The following is a 20,552-nucleotide window of genomic DNA, read 5'->3' as shown; positions in this document are numbered from 1 at the left end:
GGTTCTGAACCAAATGTCTTTGCGCCAGAGTTTTAAAATCGCTGTTCTCACTTCAAAACAAAATGAGCCTTCTAAACAAAACAGAAAGTATGGATTTGCATAGTGAGAAAGACAGTGGGATAAGCTTCCGTATCTTCATCTCCAACGATTCACCTCTTTGTTCTTTGGAAGAAAAATGACTGTCAATTATCGGGAATTTTACAAAGCTACTACATTACCTGAAAACAGAGCAGACCATTTTGAAAGAAGAAGAAAAATAAAGAACCTCTAACGTTTATTCCAACTACAAAGAGAAAAACACTCTTGTCAACTCCAGCTGTGACCACAATTTCTTTCTCCCAAGCTAATAAGTGGGGTGCAGGTAAGAAAATGGGAACACTTGTTTGCTTTCTCCCCGAGCTCTGCAAACACCACACAAGAGAGCTGCTCGGAACTTGTTATGGAACAAACACTCACGACACCTGTGTAAGACACAGGACTGCTTTCTCTTTCAGCAGCTTATACGAAACGGGAATATTATTTCATCTAAAATTCATGCCTTTGATAATCACAGATGAAAAGCTACTGAAATGTAGCTGGTGGGACCATGGGGAGTAGGGGTGAGCAGAACAAGACCCTACTCAAGTCTTTAGCCCTGTGGTCCATGATTTGAAGGCCATGATTTTTTCCCTCCCACAGAATCTGAGTTCTCAGTAGTTTTAGAGTACAGATTTAAATTTAAGAAATATTATCTTATCTACATAATGTGTGATGCAACTGTGTTCTAAGTTTTGAAGGGAACATATGTTCCTTTCTGCTCTACAGGAATCATAGAAGGCAGCCAAGATACACATTTAGGAAGCAATTAGGAAAAAAATAAGGTCAATAAACTACTAAAGTCTGGGATACAGTCAGGACTCCAAAGCTCATTAAGTACTTAGGGGAGGGAGAAGCAAGCGACAAGGGAGGAAGGGCGGGAGGGAAGGACCTCGTCATCAAAATCTCCATGTTTGCTACAGTATTCGGATGAGGTCAGGAATGCCCAGACAAGGGCCTTAGAAGCCTTAGGAAGCCTCACTGCCTTTTGGCAACTGCTGTTATTCGTCTTATGACCTCTTTGCACTTTTGTCCTGGACTGTGTCAGCTCTTGACAAACAAGTTATCCAAGCAAAGAGACCCCTCTTGTGATCATGCCATGGCTCTCACTGGGGCCACTCCAGAACAAAGGCAGGCAGCAGGATCAAGGTCTGTGCCAACACCATGCTACCCAGCGCCAAAACAAAGACATTCTTAAGAACGCCAAACATAAAACATTTCCCTGGGTCACAGGCAAGGATCTGCTGAGCTTCTGCATAGCACAGAAGACCAAACCACATCTTTGGGTCACATAGGGCTCCAGTGATTTCAGAGACTGACCCCCAAACTAACAGCGAGAAAAGCTCTCCGGGGCCTAATTAAGTAGGACTTTGGAACCCAGAGTAATAAGCTAGGGGCGTTCTGAGCTGTCAGGCAAGAGAAATTCGGGTTAAAAGCACAAGGAAGAGAATGCTAATCACCTGTCCGATATATATTTTTCCCTGACTCCTTTACTATAAGAACTCTGATTTTGTTTAAAGCATCAATAAGCCCATCTAAAAGTCCTTACCAACCTCCCTTGCATCTCGGGTGGTCATGTGACATAGTTCTGAGATGACACTATAGGGACTGGTAAAGTTCTTCAAAAGGAGAGTAACTGGAAGGCTATTTACACCACACCTTCCCCCCTCTGCTGCTTGGAATGCAGTCCGATGCCAGGAAGGGGCCATAAGACACAGAGACGGACCATAAGGATGATGGAGCAGAAGGGCAATAGGAGCCAAGGACATAGGGAAACCAGGGACCAAGTGCATAAACTCCGGAATCTTCCTCTGGGCACCATGTTACATACACGGGTGGGGAGAGGTGAAGCTCATCTCATTAAGCCATGTTAAGCCACGCTTTTCTATAACAGCAGTCAATCATGTTCCTAACCTCTATGAGACTGATCAAATTCAACATTTATGGGGTGCCTGGGTGGCTCAGTCGCTAAGCATCTGCCTTCACCTCAGATCATGATCCCAGGATGCTGGGATCAAGCCCCACATCGGGCTCCCTGCTCAGCCGGAAGCCTGCTTCTCAATCTTCCATTCCCCCTGCTTGTGTTCCCTCTCTCGCTGTGTCTCTTTCTGTCAAATAAATAAATAAAATATCTTAAAAAAAAAAAATTCAACATTTATGGACCACGGTTCTAAGATATCATGTCATTTGTATTTAGAGATTGAAAGAGATTAAGAGAAAGAAGTAACTTCGCCACTGGTCCACTTGGATGACCCCAATCTTTTCTAGCTGCATTATTTTGTAAAAGATTATAGCATTTACTATAATAACAAAAACACAGATTATCAATGCATGTTTCTTTTGATTCCTAATCTCTGAATTAGAAGGAAAGTCAGCAGTGTGCTCAAGAAGGAAATGAGCATCATCCAACTCCCGACTCAATGTCATATTGATTATAAATTGTACAAGATTAAGATTCTTTCAAACAAAACATGACAAAATCTATACATATCACCCGACTATGCTGTTCTTTCGAGTTCATGCTCTCACCTTAGTGTAGATTTTGTTTTAGAGTAATTAATGATTTAAAATTCGTTGGGAAATACACAAAAAATAGATAGAGGGTGCCAAGAAGTTCATTTTATAGAAATTTTACTGGAAAAAAAATAAAATCCAGGAAAACAAAACCTACTTTACTTGGTCATCTTTCACAACTGACAGTGGGAAAATCATCAGTGGCTTTGACCCTTAAGAAAAGAGAAAGCTCAGGGGTGCCTGGGTGGCTCAGTCAGTTAAGTGTCTTCGGCTCAGGTCATGATTCCAGGGTCCTGGGATGGAGCTCTGGGTCAGGCTCCCTGCTCAGCAGGGAGTCTGCTTCTCCCTCTCCCTCTGCTCCTCCCTACTGCTCCTGCTTGTTCTCTCCCTCTCTCTCTGTGAAATAAATAAAATCTTAAAGAAAAAAAAAAAGAAAGCTCAGTCTACAGGAAGCTTCATGCCTACCCATAATTAGCAAAATAAAAGAGGATGCCTTCAATGCCTTACTCAAGGATGACCGCATGATGACCTCAAGCTGTTGTATCTTCATACAATCAAATGGCAGCGTAGACTTGTCTACATCATGTCAACTCCACAGAGAACACAAGTGCAATAATCCTTAACCAATAACATAGGGACTGTAGCCATTCATCACCACTGTAACCAAGGTGGGTCCTACCCTGTGTAGGACTTTTCCAGATCTACACAGTCAATAACTTGCTCCTCTGGCTTTATTTGCACCATGGTGTGCACAAGATTGGATTCTGAATACGCTCCCTTTCTCCTGGGCCCTTCTGGAGAAAGCTACCTCAGGCCAACAAAGATAAAATGAAGAGGCACAGCGAGGGACTGATTCGGGTCTACACTGGTTCAATAACCAGTTTCCATGCATAAGTTTCAAGAGCACTGTGCTGTTAAAAGGTGGTGTGTGTCCTCTAAGTGAAAAGGAGGTCAGTTTGTGAAACTCCATCTCTGTGTGTAGAACTCATGACAAGAACATCAACCTTGAATGATCAACATGAACCAACATCACTCACAGTAGGTCACCCAAAGCAGCTGTCCTTCCGAAGAAACAAGCAGTGAGAGTCCACATCAACACTCAACACTCAACCTGTCCTGCTTCCACATCTCTTCGTGCACAGTTACATGCTGTGGGCCACCTGAAAGCCCTGACTTTAGCCCAGCTCTTAATCACAGGTACCTGGACGAACATTAATGTTCTCTAGAAAATAAGGAAGTCATCAGCACCCCAATCCACTTTAAAGTTCAAAAACAATGCATAAGTTCCTCCAGAGAGGATGAAAAAGAAGGCACCGAGCTGAACAATGAAGTGTCCATTCACTTGGCAATTCCGCACGTGAGAGTATCCCTCTAGAAACAAAATATTATTCTGGTTGAAGGAAAGAAAGGGAGGAAGCCCCACAGTCTTCCCAAGGGAGGCAATTTAACTTGGCTTTGGCCTTTTGTTGTTGTTGCTTGTTTTAATTGTTTGCTCTTGAGAGGCTTTTTCTGTAGGAAGATATACTGAAATGAACTTCAGAACCCTTGTATACACCCTGCACTACCTCTGATGAATGTGGACTACTTTCAACAGTCAGTGTTTTACTCACATGCACAAATTCCAGACTTGAGAACAGGACTTGCTGCTCAAACTTGAGCTTGCATTTCATAGACCGGGAAGCAGTTACCCTAAGAGAGGGCAACCCCAACATGGGATGGCTATCTATTACTGTCCTGTCATACCAGAAAGCAAGGCAAGGAAGGAAAAGAAGAGAGGAAGGGAAGGATGGAGGGAAATAGACAAGGAAAAGGAAGGAAGTAAAAGATCTCCTAAAATCCCCTAGAAGGGCCGGCACAGGCGACACTTACTGATTGAAAAGGATCCTGGAGCGCACAATGAACTTGAAGATGTACTCCAAAGCCTTCATGGCTTTGTACAGCTGATCGTTTATTCCTGGCTTCTCGGCATTGTCCACGTAGTTCCTTAAAACTTTTGTCAGCTTCCTATTCACAATGGAATCACAAATTAATTAATAAGTTGAGAAGGTTACAGTATCTCAATTCTTAACTGGGACAGAAATACACAAGTGCCTTATTGTTACTTTGGTTCACACTTGTCGGTAGATGCGTATTTACAAAATATATTCAAAACAGATTAAAAGTGAGCCATAAATAACACTCAGGAGTGAGATCTGAACATTGAAAAAGTGCTTTTCTAAGTTTTACATGTTTTTCTAAGCATTTAAATGTATTACATAATTTAACCTTCACAATAACACAGTAAGTGGGGTATAATAATAATTGGGTATAAGAGCAGGTATATTATCCCTAATTTACAAGTGAAGAAGCCCAGGGTTAGACAGATAAACTAGCTTTCCCAACACTAAATAAAATTGAAGGGATTTTCTTCATAGCTGTATCCATATTTACAATGCTTTTCTTTTTTCTACATCGAGCTGCCTCTATCATTTTCCCATGATAGAGGCAGCAGTGACAATAATCAATTTTTAATTCTGCCCAAACTTCTACATTTTTCTACTGTTAGTGGCCCATGAACTAATAATCATTGTTCACTGTTCATAAGGCTGACCCACAAGCAATGCTTCCAAATCATAAAAGAACAGCTAAATTAACTTCGGTATAGTTTCTGGCCTTAGTGTCTTGGGCTGCACTGTAATTCTCCAAAAACTAGCCACATATGTGCAGCCTGTATGACAACCACCAACAAGATTACCCCATCGACCAAACTTCTCTGATCCCCAACGCTTCGTGTCATCAACAAGAACTCTCTGTGGCTTTTTAAATATTCATTATACTCATAAAAATAACCTGTTAGGGCACTGCCAACATTTCCAGCTAAGTTGTGAGCCCGTCCACAACAGACTGTTAGTGGAGACTATTATAAGACACCCATAAGAGCACCTGTAACGGGCATTAAGGATGACCTCAGAACAGTCCTGAGTGCAACCCCGGTCCTGATAAATCACAACAAAGAGCTTCCTCAGTGAACAAGTGGATGTGAAGTCATTTCTAACACTCATCGGGTTGCAGAACCCTAGCAAAGAAGGCTGACACTCTCAGAGGAGCATCCCTGCAAGGTGTTGGGAAGAAGGGGGCCAGAGAGGTCCTCTCCCCACAGGTTCCCTGGGCTCCCACACGTCTTCTGGTAGTTCTCAAGGCACGGGAGAACATCTAAAGTCCTGCCATACAACCTGTTTCACCTGATTTAACTTATTTTCTCAAGCTTACTGACCAGACACCTTTTCTTATTAAACCCATGGATATCCCAAGAAATATATATTCCATTGAGCACATCTTAGGAATTTTCCCAACATATTCATCAAAAATAAATAAATAGATAGATAGATGATAGACAGATAGATAGATAGATAGATAGATGATAGAAAGAAAGGAATGATCTGCGAAGAGAATGACCCAGAACCAGAAAATAAATGAGGAAGTCCAAAGACCCATATCCACATGAGCCAGACCACCTGTCCCAGCAGAAAGATCAAGCCCCTGGCACTAGCTGAGAGGGAGACCGAATGGAGCATCAGTTAAGTAGAGGCAAGACCTGAGTCAGCTCCAGGAAAAGTAGCTCTGTGGACAGAAAGGAGCCTGCCCCTGCTGGTTTTCTGGAAGAACAGTCCCCGAAGCTGATGCCTTCCTCCCTTCTCGCCTGGACCAATGCCAGTCGCTCTGCTGGGGCTCCAGCATCCGGACCACCTGTGCGGGGTCCCAGAACACTGGCAGGTAACAGCTACAGCCCAGGCACCTTCCAGTTCTTAAGAGTTCTTTGTGGAGAGGGGCGCCTGGGTGGCTCAGTCGTTAAGCGCCTGCCTTCGGCTCAGGTCATGATCCCAGGGTCCTGGGATCGAGCCCCGCATCGGGCTCCCCGCTCGGCGGGAAGCCTGCCTCTCCCCCCTCCACTCCCCCTGCCTGTGCTCCTCTCTCACTGTGTCTCTCTCTGTCAAAGAAATAAATAAAATCTTTAAAAAAAAAAAAAAAAAAAGAGTTCTTTGTGGAGAAAGGCTGAAGATCTCAACATTATCCAAGGAAAGAGGTAAAGAAGCTATCTGGGAGAGAGTCTAACCTACATCTGTGCCTGCTGAAGCTTCTAAGGGGCAGCGGCCGGGAGACCCTCCGTGATGATCCTTACTACCAGAGCGTCCTCCGGCCCAGAGACCGCCGTGAGCACTCCATTAACACAGAGACAACCTTCCACGATTTGGTTAGAGCTGTGTGAATCAGAATCATCTCTTTTGGTATTTCAAGCCTTAAATACTCAGATTTACACTGCCAAGGAAGCACCTAGGGTTGCTACTTTATCAAAACATGATAAGGTTATTTTCCAAAACGGATCTCCTTTCCTGTAGATTACAGGGGCTGAACGGGAGGATATGGATTCTCAGCTCAGTCACCCTATCTGAAAGATGAAGCAGTACTGTTTCTTCCATTCAGTAACTTACCAGAGACTCCCCAACTTTCACTGCACCACCTAAGACAAAGGCACAGGGAGAGTGGTGCCAACAGAAGGTCTGGAAGACAGCATGGCAAGCTTACTCACTTGCGGATTCTCTGGAATTCCAATACAAAAGCTCATCTGAGAAGAGCAGTGTGGCCGCATTTCAATAAAGATACAGACATGTGGCATGTGACTCGGAGGGAGATCATGCCACATGAGGAGCCGCTTACAGGCCACTCCGGGAAACCCTGCCTGGTCGCCATAGCAAGATGGCGCCCATGATCTGAAGGGAACTGTCCAAAGTGCAGTCACACTGGATGTTTCCATGAAGAGAACAAATCGCTTTAAACACTTACTAGCAAGCACAAAAAGGACTTGTCACAGCTTGTTCTGTGTGCGTGAGGACGTGGCAGCTCTCTGCCCACTCAGCCACGTGAGGCAGACGCGAGAGAGCCTGGGACAGGATGACCAACGTCACACAGAAAGCTAGCGTCAGACCTCTGACCTTGAGTTCGTGGCCGCGTACAGGCAAGGAAACAGATTCTGAATACAGTCAAGGCACATCTGAGCTCTGACTCAAGCTACTGGCGCTAAAGAGAACCATTTCTAGTGACTCTAAGGGGAGGGATGTTCTTAAAGAAATTATTTACATGTTTTTTCACTGCAACTCACCCACAATTCAAAGTTGGAATAAATGCCAATAAACCCCACTGTGACAGAGGCAGAGTAACTCATCCTAATCATTCTAATAATAATGAAACCTAACAACTGCTTCGTGCTTTCTAAGTGCCAAGGATTCCTTCAAACACTTAACATGTAATAGCTCATTAAAATTTTCAAGAAACCCTAAGACCGTGCCTGTTTATTGAGGAGAAGGCTGAGGCCCAGAGAGATTAAGAGACTTGAACTTGTAAGCGACAGAGCTGTAGGTGAAGTCGGGTTTCTGGACGCTGCTGGTCAACACCAGGCGAGCCGCCTCGCAGGCCTGGAAATCCCACATTTGCTCTGGCTGCTGACAGATGCCCAGGGGACAGGTACGGGGTTGCGGGGGTAGGTCAAGAGCAACTGGGTGGGCAGTTAGAATCCAAGTTAGTTATGGCTGAAGCGTCTAGAACAAAAAGGAAGGCCCTCTTTAAAGAGCAAAAAGAGACACTAAGAGGTACAAAACTGAATTTTATTCACACCAAACAACCAATAATCTCAAACCAGGAACACATCCATTTATTCATTCACCAAAAGCTGGTTGGGAAGCTGCAGTGAGGCGTATATCAGTTCCACTGAACAAAAACTGAAAATTTCAAAGACAAATGGAAGGTATGGAGGAGAACAAGAATTTATCCAAGAATGTTATGATAATTTATCACGTATCTTCTTTCAACAAGATTTCTAGGTCTGTTAAGAGGGAAACAACAATAAAAATTATCCCAGTGAATTCAGAGCTGGGGGCGGGAGGCACACACACAACCACAGACGAAAGTGTATGGAAAAGGCGCTTAGTGACAAATCTACAAAAGAAGTACTGGTTTTAAAACAACAAAAATGAACTTACGTGTAGGCTAAAGTTGCACTAAAGTGTTTCTTAATGTAAGTTTCCAGAACAGGATTAAAATGCTGAAATTTTCTGTCAGCAATCAGTCCAATGATAAATACCTGTTCAATTAATCAATATTTTCATTAGTAAAATAATGCAAGCCTCGTCTGAATCACCCGCACTGCGGTGGGAGTCCGTGAACTAGAACATCTTCTGACGTTCCCTCCTCTTACCCCAGAAATGACATTGGCCTAACTACAGTGTCCCAGTGAAAACCACTCTCTGCCTCGCAACCCATCCGCTTTGATCGGATTTACAATGGAAAACACTTCCAAGGTGACGGGGAGGGACCCCCTCCCCCAGCTTCAAAGGCTGCAGCATGAAAAGCTCCTCAACACCTGAGCAGATGTAAAGTAGGGGCCTCTTACCAGAGCATCGAACACTAACGTATCAAACGTCTCGCTCTCGGAATTCTCCATCATGATGTTGAAGAGGGCATCCAAGGTGTCCTGGAGGAACTAGAGTCACACAAAATGTCAGCAGACAAAGTAAACTCACCTCACTTTCCCCCAACCTAGAGTAACTACCATCTTTGGCCATACCCCAAAGACCCACCTTTCCCAAATGTCACCAATGAAGCCAAACACTATAGGGACTTTTCCCAGCCATTAGATGCACAAGACAAAAACTGAGATGAGTGAACTCAGAACAAAGACATGGCCCCCTAAGCCAAGCAGAGGAGGACTGGTAACAGGGAAATGCTCTTTGGTCCCCCCTCCGTAAGATTTCTCCAACCCTTTTCCTGGTCTTTACCAGTCTGGTGACAAAGAACTCAACAGCAACTCTCGGAAGCCTGGCTCTGCCTAATCCCAAACCCTGAGTGTAGGACCTGAGCTAGGGAGTGGGCAGAAGCCGCACAGGGATGAACGTCCAGCTGAGTATAATGAAGGAACTATCACAGACCCAGATGCCCACAGATGGAAGAGCTGTGTGACTCTGAAACTGAGGCACCCAGCAGAACGCCAGGAAGCACGTTTTATTCAAGAGGAATTTAGAAATAGTCTACTGTAATTCACCAAACAAGTATGAGAGCACAGAATGACAAACCATCATGAATTAATTAAGGAAAGAAAAAATTAGGAGACTCCAAAGTTATGTCACACTAGAAATTGACTTCCGATCCTATCTCCATCTTCCCCCAGAAGAAGTGTAAGACAGACCAAGAAAGACTATCTTGGAGGTAATGAGTTCCCAGTCTGTGGAGGAGTTCAAGAATAGGCAGAAGGCAACATGAAAGAATACTGGACATAAAAGAGAATAAAGTATAGATATGTCATCATGAGTCATCAGGGACATGCAAATCGAAACCACAGTGAGATATGACCTACAGCCACTGAGAAAGCTCTCATCAAGACACAAGCGGTATGGTGAGTGTGGGCAAGGATGCAGGGGAACTGAGCCCTTCCACATCACTGGTGGAGAAGTAAAATAGTATGATGGTTTTGAAAACAGTGTGACAAATCCTCAAAGGGTTAAACGTTATGTTTGCCCCATGGGCAACCATTCGTAGGTATGTATCCAAATGAACGGAAAACATATGTCCACACAGAAACTTGTACACAATTATTCATGACAGCTTTACTCATAAATGTCAAAACGTGGCGAACACCCAAATGTCCACCAGCTGACAAATGGGAGAACAAATCCATACACTGGAATATTTATTATTTAGCCATAGAAAGGAATGAAGTTCTGATACATGGCACACTATGCTCTGGAGGCATTATAATACTAACCTAAAGAAGCCAGGCACGAAAGGCTACAGACTGTCTAATTTAATTTATATAAAATAATCCAGAATAGTCAAATCCATAGAGACAGAAAGTAGATTATGGTTGCAGGGACAGTAGGGAGTAACTGCGGACAGATTACAGGGTTATTTTTTCTCGTGATGGAAATGTTCTGGAATCAGACAGTGGAGATGGCTGCATCGACTCTTGAATATACTGCCACCATGGAACAGTGCAAATGAAGAGTGCATTTTATGGTGTGTGAATTATATCTCAATGAAGCTGTTATACAAAACCAAAGAACAGGTGAGAAGGTCCCATGGCCAGGGTGTCAAAGAGACATTCTTTCTGGAAGGTTTAGCCCATGCACACAACACACAGAACCAGAGGGGCCCTCAGGTTCCCACAGACGGTCTCAAGTGGTTAGCGCACTCAGCCTGAGGAACCAAACCACTGGGACCTGCTCCCAAAACCAGTGCTCGCCCCACTGCTCCCCCTTGTGCTATGAAAGTTTTCAACAGCCCCAAACCCAAAGCCACAGATCTCCCTCAGGAAGGGGAACGTACTCCCAAACCTAGTTAGGGATCTGAGACCCAGCGGTGCCTAAAACCCTCATTATGTTTTTTTTTTTTTCCTCCAGTTTTATTTATTTAAGCAATCTCTACACCCAACGTAGGGCTTGAACTCATGACCCCAAGACTGAGAGTCGCATGCTCTTCTGACCAAGCCAGCCAGGTGCCCCCAACCCTCATTCTACTCTGCCACCCACCCACCACCTATTTTATGCCAGAGAAATGTCACATGCAAGCGGCAGGGGAATGAAACCCCCCTCCCCCCATTCTGGTCTGGACATCAAGGGCTTCCTCAAGCCCACAATTATTGGGGGCCCACACCATCTTCTTACTTTTGTATTATTTCCCATCATTTTCAGTTTGTAAACATCTTTGCAGAGGTCAAACCCTTACGCCATCTGCTAACTGTCCGATGTTACTGCCAATGGGCTCACCAGCTGCCAAGCCCTGGCTCATCTCGGTTCACACACAGAGTCCCTACAGTAGGACTACCCATCCCAGCCAGACCGATGACATAATCAGTAGCCCAGAAATATGGCAGAGAGAGTGGGAGCCATCCGCATCTGGCTGTCAAGCCTCGGAGGCACAGGGATACCAGCATCCTCAAGGAGGTCCCACACACAGAGCCACAAACATGCTCCTTTTGACACCTGCCCTCTCTCGAAGACTATCCACTGGAAGCCCAAAATAATCACTATTTTCATTTTCCACCAAAATGGGCAACTGTATCTTTTACTAAATAAGCCAATACTGTTCTTAATCCATCAAGTCATGTCATTGCTCTCCTACCAGTTATAAATATACATAAGAGTGGGAGGGGGCCTTGAATGAATGGAGTAAGCTCAGTCTAGGGTGTCCTCAAGAGTAAAAGGAGCCCCATGCAGGTCGGGAATCCCTCCAGCCCTGGCTCCCATTAACAGCCGTGTGGCCTCAGACAAGTCCATTCACCTCTCTAGGCCTACAGGGTACACAAGATGACCCAGCGATGGACGGACAGGTCATTCAGACCTGCTGGTACCAACACACAGGGGAAGGAGGGGGTGGTGAAAACCATCTCCAGGGCTGAACAACAGGGCTTGGTAATAGATTAGGTAAGGGGAGTGAAGGACAGCAGTAAGACAAGGTGGTTCTAGATCTCCTTAACGTGTAACAATAGGCCAACAGAAATACAGCTAATTCCTGATGTGATATAGGGATTTAAAAATGAAAAAGGACAAAAATCTCATTAACTGTGTGTCTTCTAAAATTACGTTAACTTATTCACCCAGTTTCCATCTGAATCAGGAAGTTACAGAACCCAGGGAAGTTTGAAATGCAATTAACATTGTCCAAGCCAGAGGTAGCAGACAAGAACCTAAAAAGATGATTAAAATTAGAAGATTAGCAAGGATATGTTTGAATGGTTATACAATGAATTTCAGAAAGTGGTGCAACCAAATTAATTTATACTGAAGTTAACCACATTGCTCCTTAATTAAGGCCATTTTAAGTAATTAATTTTTACAGAGATAAGGCAGTCTCCTTCTGCAATCATCCCTCGTGGAGGGCGAAGGACTGAGCCAGGGACAGACGGACCTGGACACCGCGCTCACAGAACACCACGAGTGTGGACCAGCTTATTGTCTGCAGGCCAAATGGGGCCTCCTGAAAACGGAAATGAGTTTCCTTATATAAAAGGAAAAGTCAGGACGTCTAGGTGGCACAGCTGGATGAGTGTCTGACTCTTGGTTTCAGCTCAGGTCATGATCTCAGGGTCATGGGATCGAGCCCCACATCAGGCTCCACGCTCAGCACAGAGTCGGCTTGAGATTCTCTGTCCCTGTCCTTCTGCCCCTCCCATTCGTGCTCACTCTCTCTCTCTCTCTCTAAAATAAATAAATCAATCTTAAAAAAAAAAAAAAAAGGAAACGTCACTGGAGCCAATGAGAGGCAAGAATGGCCTAATATCAGAAGCAACGATTCCCTAATGAAGAATTACAGAAATGGGGCGTTCCAAGGGATCTCGCATCACCTCGGTCTCACTGTCCTACCCTACAGGTAACAATTCAAGAGGGTACCTGACACTTCTCCAGAGCCTGCTCTATGTAAGGCTAAGAAATAAGTCCAAGATCACATGGGGGAAAAAAATGGCCAAACAGGACTCCCAGGGCTGTGAGCCTCGTGCCACACCACCCATCTCTCCAGGTCAATCGCAGAAGTTCTAGGTGAATCATGAGCCAGGACTAATAAGAATGCGTATGGTAATAATGCTGATAAGATGATAACAGGACCGAACGCTGGCGACCCCATGTGCCAGATCCAGGCTCATGAACCTCCAAACAACCCTACAAGAAGGCATTACTGCTGTCTCCTTTTTACAGCAAGAGAAAGTAGGCCTGGAAGAGGTTATTTCACCTTTGTCCATCCCACAGTGAGGACCCACTAGAAGAGGAGCCAGAAGCCAAGACTGGGTTGATCCCAGAGCCCAACCCCGGGAAGCCAGAGCGCCCTCCCAACCGGAATCCAAGCCGAGTCTGTCCACTTCCAGGTGCAGGTACACATCCGTTCGAGGGATTATAACCAGAGGCCCACGCTACCGTGGAGGCAGTGCCTAGATCCGTTCACACGTGGAAGAAAAGCAGAGCAAGCACCCCCGGGTGTGTGTTACCTTCACCACCTCGCCGCCATCCACCTTCATCAGCTGTCTCAAGTTCTGCTGCAGCAGGTTGGTGTTGGAACGCCACTTCAAGAGCCCCAGCAGGTCCACTGAAAACACAGAACCAGCTTCAGCTCTTCCCAGCAACAGCTTTGTCTCCCTTCCTCACGGAGCAGCTGAGGGTCTCGACGTAATTTTGAAACGGAAAAATCAACCCTATTTGGAAACATTTGCCTGCTCCATACTTCATTTCTTTCTAGAACATATTTGATACCTAGTATGGCTGAATTCATTATTTCCAACTACATTTCCCATGAAATGATTTCCACATTGAAGTTTCTTAAAAATGTGTTTGGGGGGCACCTGAGTGGCTTGGGCAGTTGGGTGTCCAACTCTTGATTTCAGCTCAGGCCATGAACCCAGGCTCCATGCTCAGTGGGGAGCCTGCTTGAGATTCTTTCTCTCCCTCCCTCTGCCCCTCCCCCCACTCATGTGTCTCCTCTTTCTCTCTCTCAAATAAATAAATAAATCTTTTTAACAAATGCATTCAGGAGCTTAAGGAAAAAGGGCTGGCCTCTCCAATCTGCAAGAAGGTAGACTCAGCCCAGCAGAGGGTCTGGAAGAAGGCTGCTCACCCACAAAGTGCTTCCCTGAAATCTACCAAGTGGATTTTTCCTTCTTGAGAACATGGCTTTTTTTTTTTTTTTTTTAATTAAATAACATAAAATAAGAAATGTACCTTCAGGTACAGAAACTGCAAGGTCACAGGGAGCCTGAACCACAGGGCGACTGCTGACCTCACCCTGGCCTGGCCTTCCAGGGCTATTCATTTCTATGGCTGAATTTTTGTTTTGTTTGTTTTCTAACAGAAAAAACACAAGCTGAATGGATGGATTTTTACAGACTAAATGCGGAAGACGAGGTCCAGAAATGATTTTGTTTAAGGCAGCAAGATGTTCTTGAAGACATGAAGACAGAATCCAAAGCATCTCTAGGAAAAAACATGTGCCTACACAATCTTCACTTGAAGTTATATTAATATCCCATTACGTGAAAAAAAAACACAATTAGCAAGGGCGCCTGGGTGGCTCAGATGGTTAAGCGTCTGCCTTCGGCTCAGGTCATGATCCCAGGGTCCTGGGATCGAGTCCCGCATCAGGCTCTCTGCTCCTTGGGAGCCTGGTTCTCCCTCTGCCTCTCTCTCTCTGTCTCTCATGAATAAATAAATAAAATCTTTAAAAAAAAAAAAAAACACAATTAGCAAAGTGCATCCAATTTACCGTTTATGCTCATTGGGAACAAACTTCAGCTACACAAAGTACCTCCATTAAAAAAACAAAAACAACAACAACAACAACAACAAAATCCTAGTTAATATTGAAAAGAAAAATACAATTTTGGCAACAGGTAGCATTTCAGGGAACATGAAACACCTACTAAGGACGAAACCACACAAAAGGCATTATTCATGCGATGAGCACCAAAACACTTGTTCTCACTTATTTGTCCTTAGCCCCCAAGTGCAGCTGACAAGGGAACCCGTGGAAACAGAGAGGACAGGAGCTGAAACACCCTATAAGAGGCTCAAACACTCGCCAGGCCACGCCGCCACCACATGACCTTGGGCAAGGAACCTCAACTCAGTTTACCTATCTGAACGATGAGTACGATGTTGCCAAATTATAGGGCTGGTGCCAGAGTTAAAGGGTGTGACATGGAGAAAGTGCTCGGCAAGATACCCAGGCAAGAGCAGCTGTCCATCAAGAAGATGATCAAGAAGTGAAAATTTTGACCATTCATGGGGAAAGTTAAAATCTTTTCAGTTCTCAATGAAAATTAACATATTTTCTTCCTTTCTAAAGAAGGTGAAGTCATGACAAAGGCCACATCCTGCCTGGACCTGCTCTTGGCCCCAGGGTTAAGGGAGATTTCCATCTCACTAGAGTTGTCTTTTTGTTTTGTTTTCTTTTATTAATGGCAACTTGTTAATAATCTGGAATCCACGCAAAGTTAGTGGCACTTTAGGTATGAGGGAGGCTGAGGCTGACCTCTGTAAGGTAAATCGGAGAAAACGTGCAACTGGCAAATGAACAGTGGAAGAAGACCTCTGAGGAGGGGGTGTGTTTTAAGAAAACAGAGTTTGACCAGCGCCCCGGCTACCCGGGTCAGACCAGCGCTCCCAGACACAGTCCTCATTCCGGGGAGCCCATGGTCATTCTGTGTTTTGTGACTTCTCTCTAATTACCCAGGAAGCTAACTGAGGAGAGGAATCACATCCTATACTTATCATTTTATCCCCCATAGCATCCAGTAATGCTGAGAACAGAGATGTTTAATACAAACCCCAATGAATAATTCAGCCACTGCTTTTCCCTAAGTAATGGAACTTCGCAGGAACAAATCACAGACGCAGAAAAATGGCTCCCGGAATGAGGATCTGGGACTCAATGCTCAGATGCCAAGTGGGGCAGCTCCATCTCGCAATACCACCTGCCACACCGCCGTCCCAAGAAGAGGAATCATTGGCTGGTGTGCAATGCAAGCCAAAAGATGTCCCCCTGATTCTCGGTGAGCAGCATCACCCCGGAATTTCCTTGTTGCGGGGCAAGAGCTGCTGCAGAGTAGGGCGCTCATTCCCTCAGTTCCAGGGAGGGAATCACCCTGTGACTGATGACAGCCAAGGAGCTGGGAGGCGCGAGGGGTCGACATCACACTCCTGGGAAATTGCTGCTACTTAACACCCTGGGAGATTGCTGGTTCACAGTCCCCTTCTACAACAATCCGTGGCTTAAGAAAGATTCTGTGGGTGGGCCTCCCAACCTAACTGCTCTTCCGAACATTGTTTTGATGGGGAAAATATATTCAAGTTCCAAATAACAACTTCCAAACATACTTCTGGAGCATGACCCATGCATAAGACGGGTGGCTTCCTACGTAGAGGAAACGGCAATACACAGCACCTCTCATTTGTCCGGCACATAATGAAAAGCTAAGCGCCACACGTATGGGGTAGCGACTTACCGGTGAGGCTGCCGTTGCCCTGAGTTCACTGAGGCCCTGGACGGTGTAGCCGTCAGATTAGGGAACTAGCAGGACCATATCCAGAGAGTAACATTTGACCTTGGGGCACCCTTTCCATAACGCAGTCCCAAACCAGCACCTGATTTGCTGACCACATGCTCCCTGGGCACGAAAGTTGCACACTCCCGATGCATTCTGCAGCCCTCCGTCACGCTTGCACAGAACCCGATGCCCAGGTAAGGGTTTGCATTTGCTTATGGAGATGACTGCACACCACCAGCTAGGAGAATTCAAAATGCTTCGGGCAAACCGTGATGATGAAGATGACATTAGAAGAGACATGTACAAATGGCCTTCCCGCATTTGAGGGACACGCTCCCCCACAAGCCGACTCAAGAGAAGTGGTGAGGAAGCACACTTCATCCAGGCCGGCAGAACAGAGGGGAGACGGCAGGCACGGAGATCGGGAACACCCAGCCCGCTCTCCACTCCAATGCCATGGCTTCCTGATGATGGGGTCCCTTTGTCCCGCATTTACCCTGTTGGGAGTCCAAACAATGACTCTCCCTCGGGCAAATTCGAGACTACTGCCAAGATTTATGACAATCCCCAGAGACACAATTCAAGATACCAACAAACATTAATAATCAAAATCCATACTGGGTGGTGAAGAGGAAAAATTGGATTTTCAAGTTGAGTTTCAAGAGAAGATCAAGTCTCTCTGCATGGCTGTGCCATGGCCACATTTGGGGGATGCAATCTGTAAATGTAGGAAGTGCGCAGAGGGGCCTCTGCTGCTCCAGACAGCACACGGCGAGTAAGATGGGCCCCGGGCCGCACGGCCACGTGGCTGGTCTGTAAGCAGTGGTAATGAGGCAGCCCAGCGGGCCCAGCACAGGACGCCAGGCACCCCCTGACACCACGCTTCTGTGTGATTCCATAGGCCGGGGAACTAGAAATGTCATCCAAACCAACGTTTAAAAGTAAAGATAACTGGTAATTATCTCCGTGAGTAGCTGCGAGATGGGAAGGCACACACACAGAGTGGATATCTCAGATCCTCCAGTGTGTGTAACCCCCAGACCCTCACGAAGCCCTCTGAGGCAGACATCACATCTGCATGTGTGCAGAGATGAGGAAGGTCAGGTTCGGTTTCACAGGCCCTCGCTCAAGGTCACTTCCAGGGTGAGCACAGGGCAAGGGCTCCATACCCAGTCTTCGGTCTGACTCCAAATCCCGTGCTTTCCCTTAAGCCATGCTACCTTCCTTTGGCCAAAAACCTTTGAAAGCAAACCCAATGGTTTATCTCTCTTTAAGGTTAATGCTTAGACCAAAATTGTAGTGAATTTTCAAGTGCAGTGGATGCCACGCCCCCTTCTGGTCCAAGGACATCCATGCCGGCCAGCACCAGCACACAGGGGACGCATGGAGTGGAGAGCGGGCTGGGAGCACGAAAAGGACGGGCCAGAGGGAGGAAAACTGCGGGGTGAACACAGGGCCATCACCAAACTCACCGTTCTGGGTAAGTTTGGTGGAGCACACGAGAGTTGAGATCTGGAAGGAGTCTTTGCTGATGGTGCAGCTCCCAAGACTCTGCATGCTCCTGCCGGTGGCCGAGTGGGCCTTTTCTTCTAACTCTGCTTTCGTGGAGGGCAGGCTCAAGTACGTGGCAGCATCCTCCAGCTTCTTCGCCTCCGCCTGTGGGTTAAATTACCAGCACGTCGGAAGCGAGTCACAATCAACGACATCTAATTCTTTTCTATCCCTCACTATTCTTAATCCTTTTAACCATCATGATATTTGCTCTTTATCATTTGTGAAACTGTTTAACAATTTCCCTTATTCGTGTAGATTCATTCATGTTAACATTTATTACACATCATCTTCTCTCATTAGGAACAGCAAAAGGGCTGGTCATCTGAAACGTGCATTCGGGTAACTAAGTGTACCTAGAGAGCAGCCGTGTCACAAAGACGGGAAACGTCGGCTCGGGCGAGGAGTCAGAGAGGAGTAAAGCGGTCCCTGCCAGCAATAGGACACTAAGCAAGCAGTATACCTTATAGACGATGAGATCGTGCTCCCCGTCCCTCAGCGTGGTCCCATCATATCTCATCAGCTTTACAAAGGCTAGTGCAAATATTTTCTCAGACTTGTCCTTGGCTGCAAGAGAAATCAATCACCCTCAACTGCCGTCACGGCAATATCACGTAAAAAACTACAAGCACTACCTTTACGAAAACATAACAAAACTGCATTGAATTAAATAGAAAAGAAATGGAAAAAATGGGAGTGTTCACTAGGAGGAAGACTCCTCTTAACGGGACCAGTGGTGTTCAAATTAACCTGTAAATTCCAAGTAATTCCAATCCGAATCTCAGAAAGAGTTTCCTCATGGAACATGAAAACAGATTCCCAAGGTCCAGAGCAGAAGAAGGATGCTGGAGAGCATGGGGGTGGGAGGGGGTCTGCAAACCTAGAAACCAGCAGTGACTGGGCAGTGACCACAAAGACCACAGTGCGGCTTAACATCGGGGACACAGAGTGTGTGCACATACAGGATCTGGAAACACAAGGCGAAGGGCAGCGCAGTAGGGACAGGCCATTCCCTGAGAAAACTGGCTAACAATATGGAAAGGCAGAATAGATTCCTACCTCATGGCAACCACTAGTATAAATTCAGGTGGAGTGAACACACGAATGTGAAATTTTGTTCCCTGGCAAGAAAGCGCCTCCCCCAGATGTGGGGGGGACTCAGTACCTCCGTTCATTCAAGTTTCGGCTGACAGATCACCTGCTCCGAGGTGACCAGACCATCTAACACAGCAAATTATAACCTGGTCACACTCTCTCCCCTCCCCTGATGCGTTTTTCTTCATAACTGCTGTGGACTGAATTGTGTTCCCCCACCTAGTCTGGTGCTGGAACCCTAACCCTCCCCATGTGACTACAGTGAAGATGCAGCCTGTAGGAAGGGGCTTGAAGGTAGTGAGGTCCTAAGGGGGGAGTGCTGATCCCACAGAACTAGTGCCTTTCGGAAAAGGAGAGACAGCAAAGCTCTCCTCCGCTGTGAGTTCACAACCTGGACGACCATCCCCACCAGACACCGGGGTGCCGGCGCCCTGCTCTCAGACTCCAGCCTCCAGAACCGTGAGAAGATACATTTCTGTTGTTCAAGCCCCCCCCGCCCCAGTCTACTGTGTTACAGCTGCCCGAGCAAACCGAGAGGACAGTCCTGATCCCCGCCAGGTCACCAGGCGAGCGAGCAAGTCTGCGTGCAACGTGAACCGCACACTTGTCACTGCTCTTTCCCCAGTGCCTGCAACAGTGCCTGCCATCTATTAGGTACTCGGTAAACGTTTGTTCTAGCTGGGAAGACGCCAACTAACCGGTTCTCTCGCTTGGTGACAGGGACGTGTGAGGTAGGGAATGGTGGGAACAGGGACGGGTGGCTGGATGTTTGGACAAGGTCTCTGAGAAGATGGGAGAACATGGGAGCCCGTGCGTGAACCTTCCCAGAATAGACATGGCCAAAGGCAGAGTCCCTGAGTGGGCCCAGGTTTGGCCCCTTGGGGACAGAGAGCCAGAGAGCTGGTGAGCAGTGGGTGGTGAGCGGGCCAGAGGCCAGCACAGGAGGGAGATAAGGAGTCTCCACCGAAGAAGTGGATTCTGCATGGATTCCGCAAGATGCAACTGTGTACAGCATGGAAACACTGAGCTTCAGAGCTATAATCTTTAAAATTATATATCCCACATTCTCTTTTTAGAGATGAAAAGAGAGGAGCGCCTGGGTGGCTCAGTTGGTTGAGCCTCCGCCTTCGGCTCAGGTCATGATCCCTGGGTCCTGGGATCGAGTCCCACGTTGGGCTCCCTGCACAGCGGGAAGTCTGCTTCTCCCTCTTACTCTCCCTCCGTGCTATCCCTCTCCCTCTCTCTCTCTCAAATAATAAAA

At 46.2% G+C, this 20,552-nt stretch overlaps 1 protein-coding gene across 3 annotated transcripts in view; it reads right to left on the bottom strand.

The window, feature by feature from the left end:
* The window catches only part of DOCK1 (dedicator of cytokinesis 1), a 488,408-nt gene that overhangs the window by 366,215 nt on the left and 101,641 nt on the right, over nt 1–20,552 (bottom strand). For all 3 annotated transcript variants that reach the window (XM_034986026.1, XM_034986046.1, XM_034986035.1), the window contains exons 17-22: nt 18,660–18,763; nt 18,118–18,301; nt 13,595–13,692; nt 9,014–9,103; nt 8,604–8,704; nt 4,459–4,593 (exon numbers count right to left, since the gene is read on the bottom strand). In XM_034986026.1, coding sequence (XP_034841917.1) covers nt 4,459–4,593; nt 8,604–8,704; nt 9,014–9,103; nt 13,595–13,692; nt 18,118–18,301; nt 18,660–18,763 — 712 coding nt within the window. The remainder of the gene's footprint in view (nt 1–4,458; nt 4,594–8,603; nt 8,705–9,013; nt 9,104–13,594; nt 13,693–18,117; nt 18,302–18,659; nt 18,764–20,552) is intronic.

Source organism: Mirounga leonina, unplaced genomic scaffold (assembly GCF_011800145.1).
Source record: "Mirounga leonina isolate KUSES-001 unplaced genomic scaffold, KU_Mleo_1.0 Mir_114, whole genome shotgun sequence".
Lineage (NCBI taxonomy): Eukaryota > Metazoa > Chordata > Mammalia > Carnivora > Phocidae > Mirounga > Mirounga leonina.
This window is presented reverse-complemented; position numbering and strand designations above follow the sequence as displayed.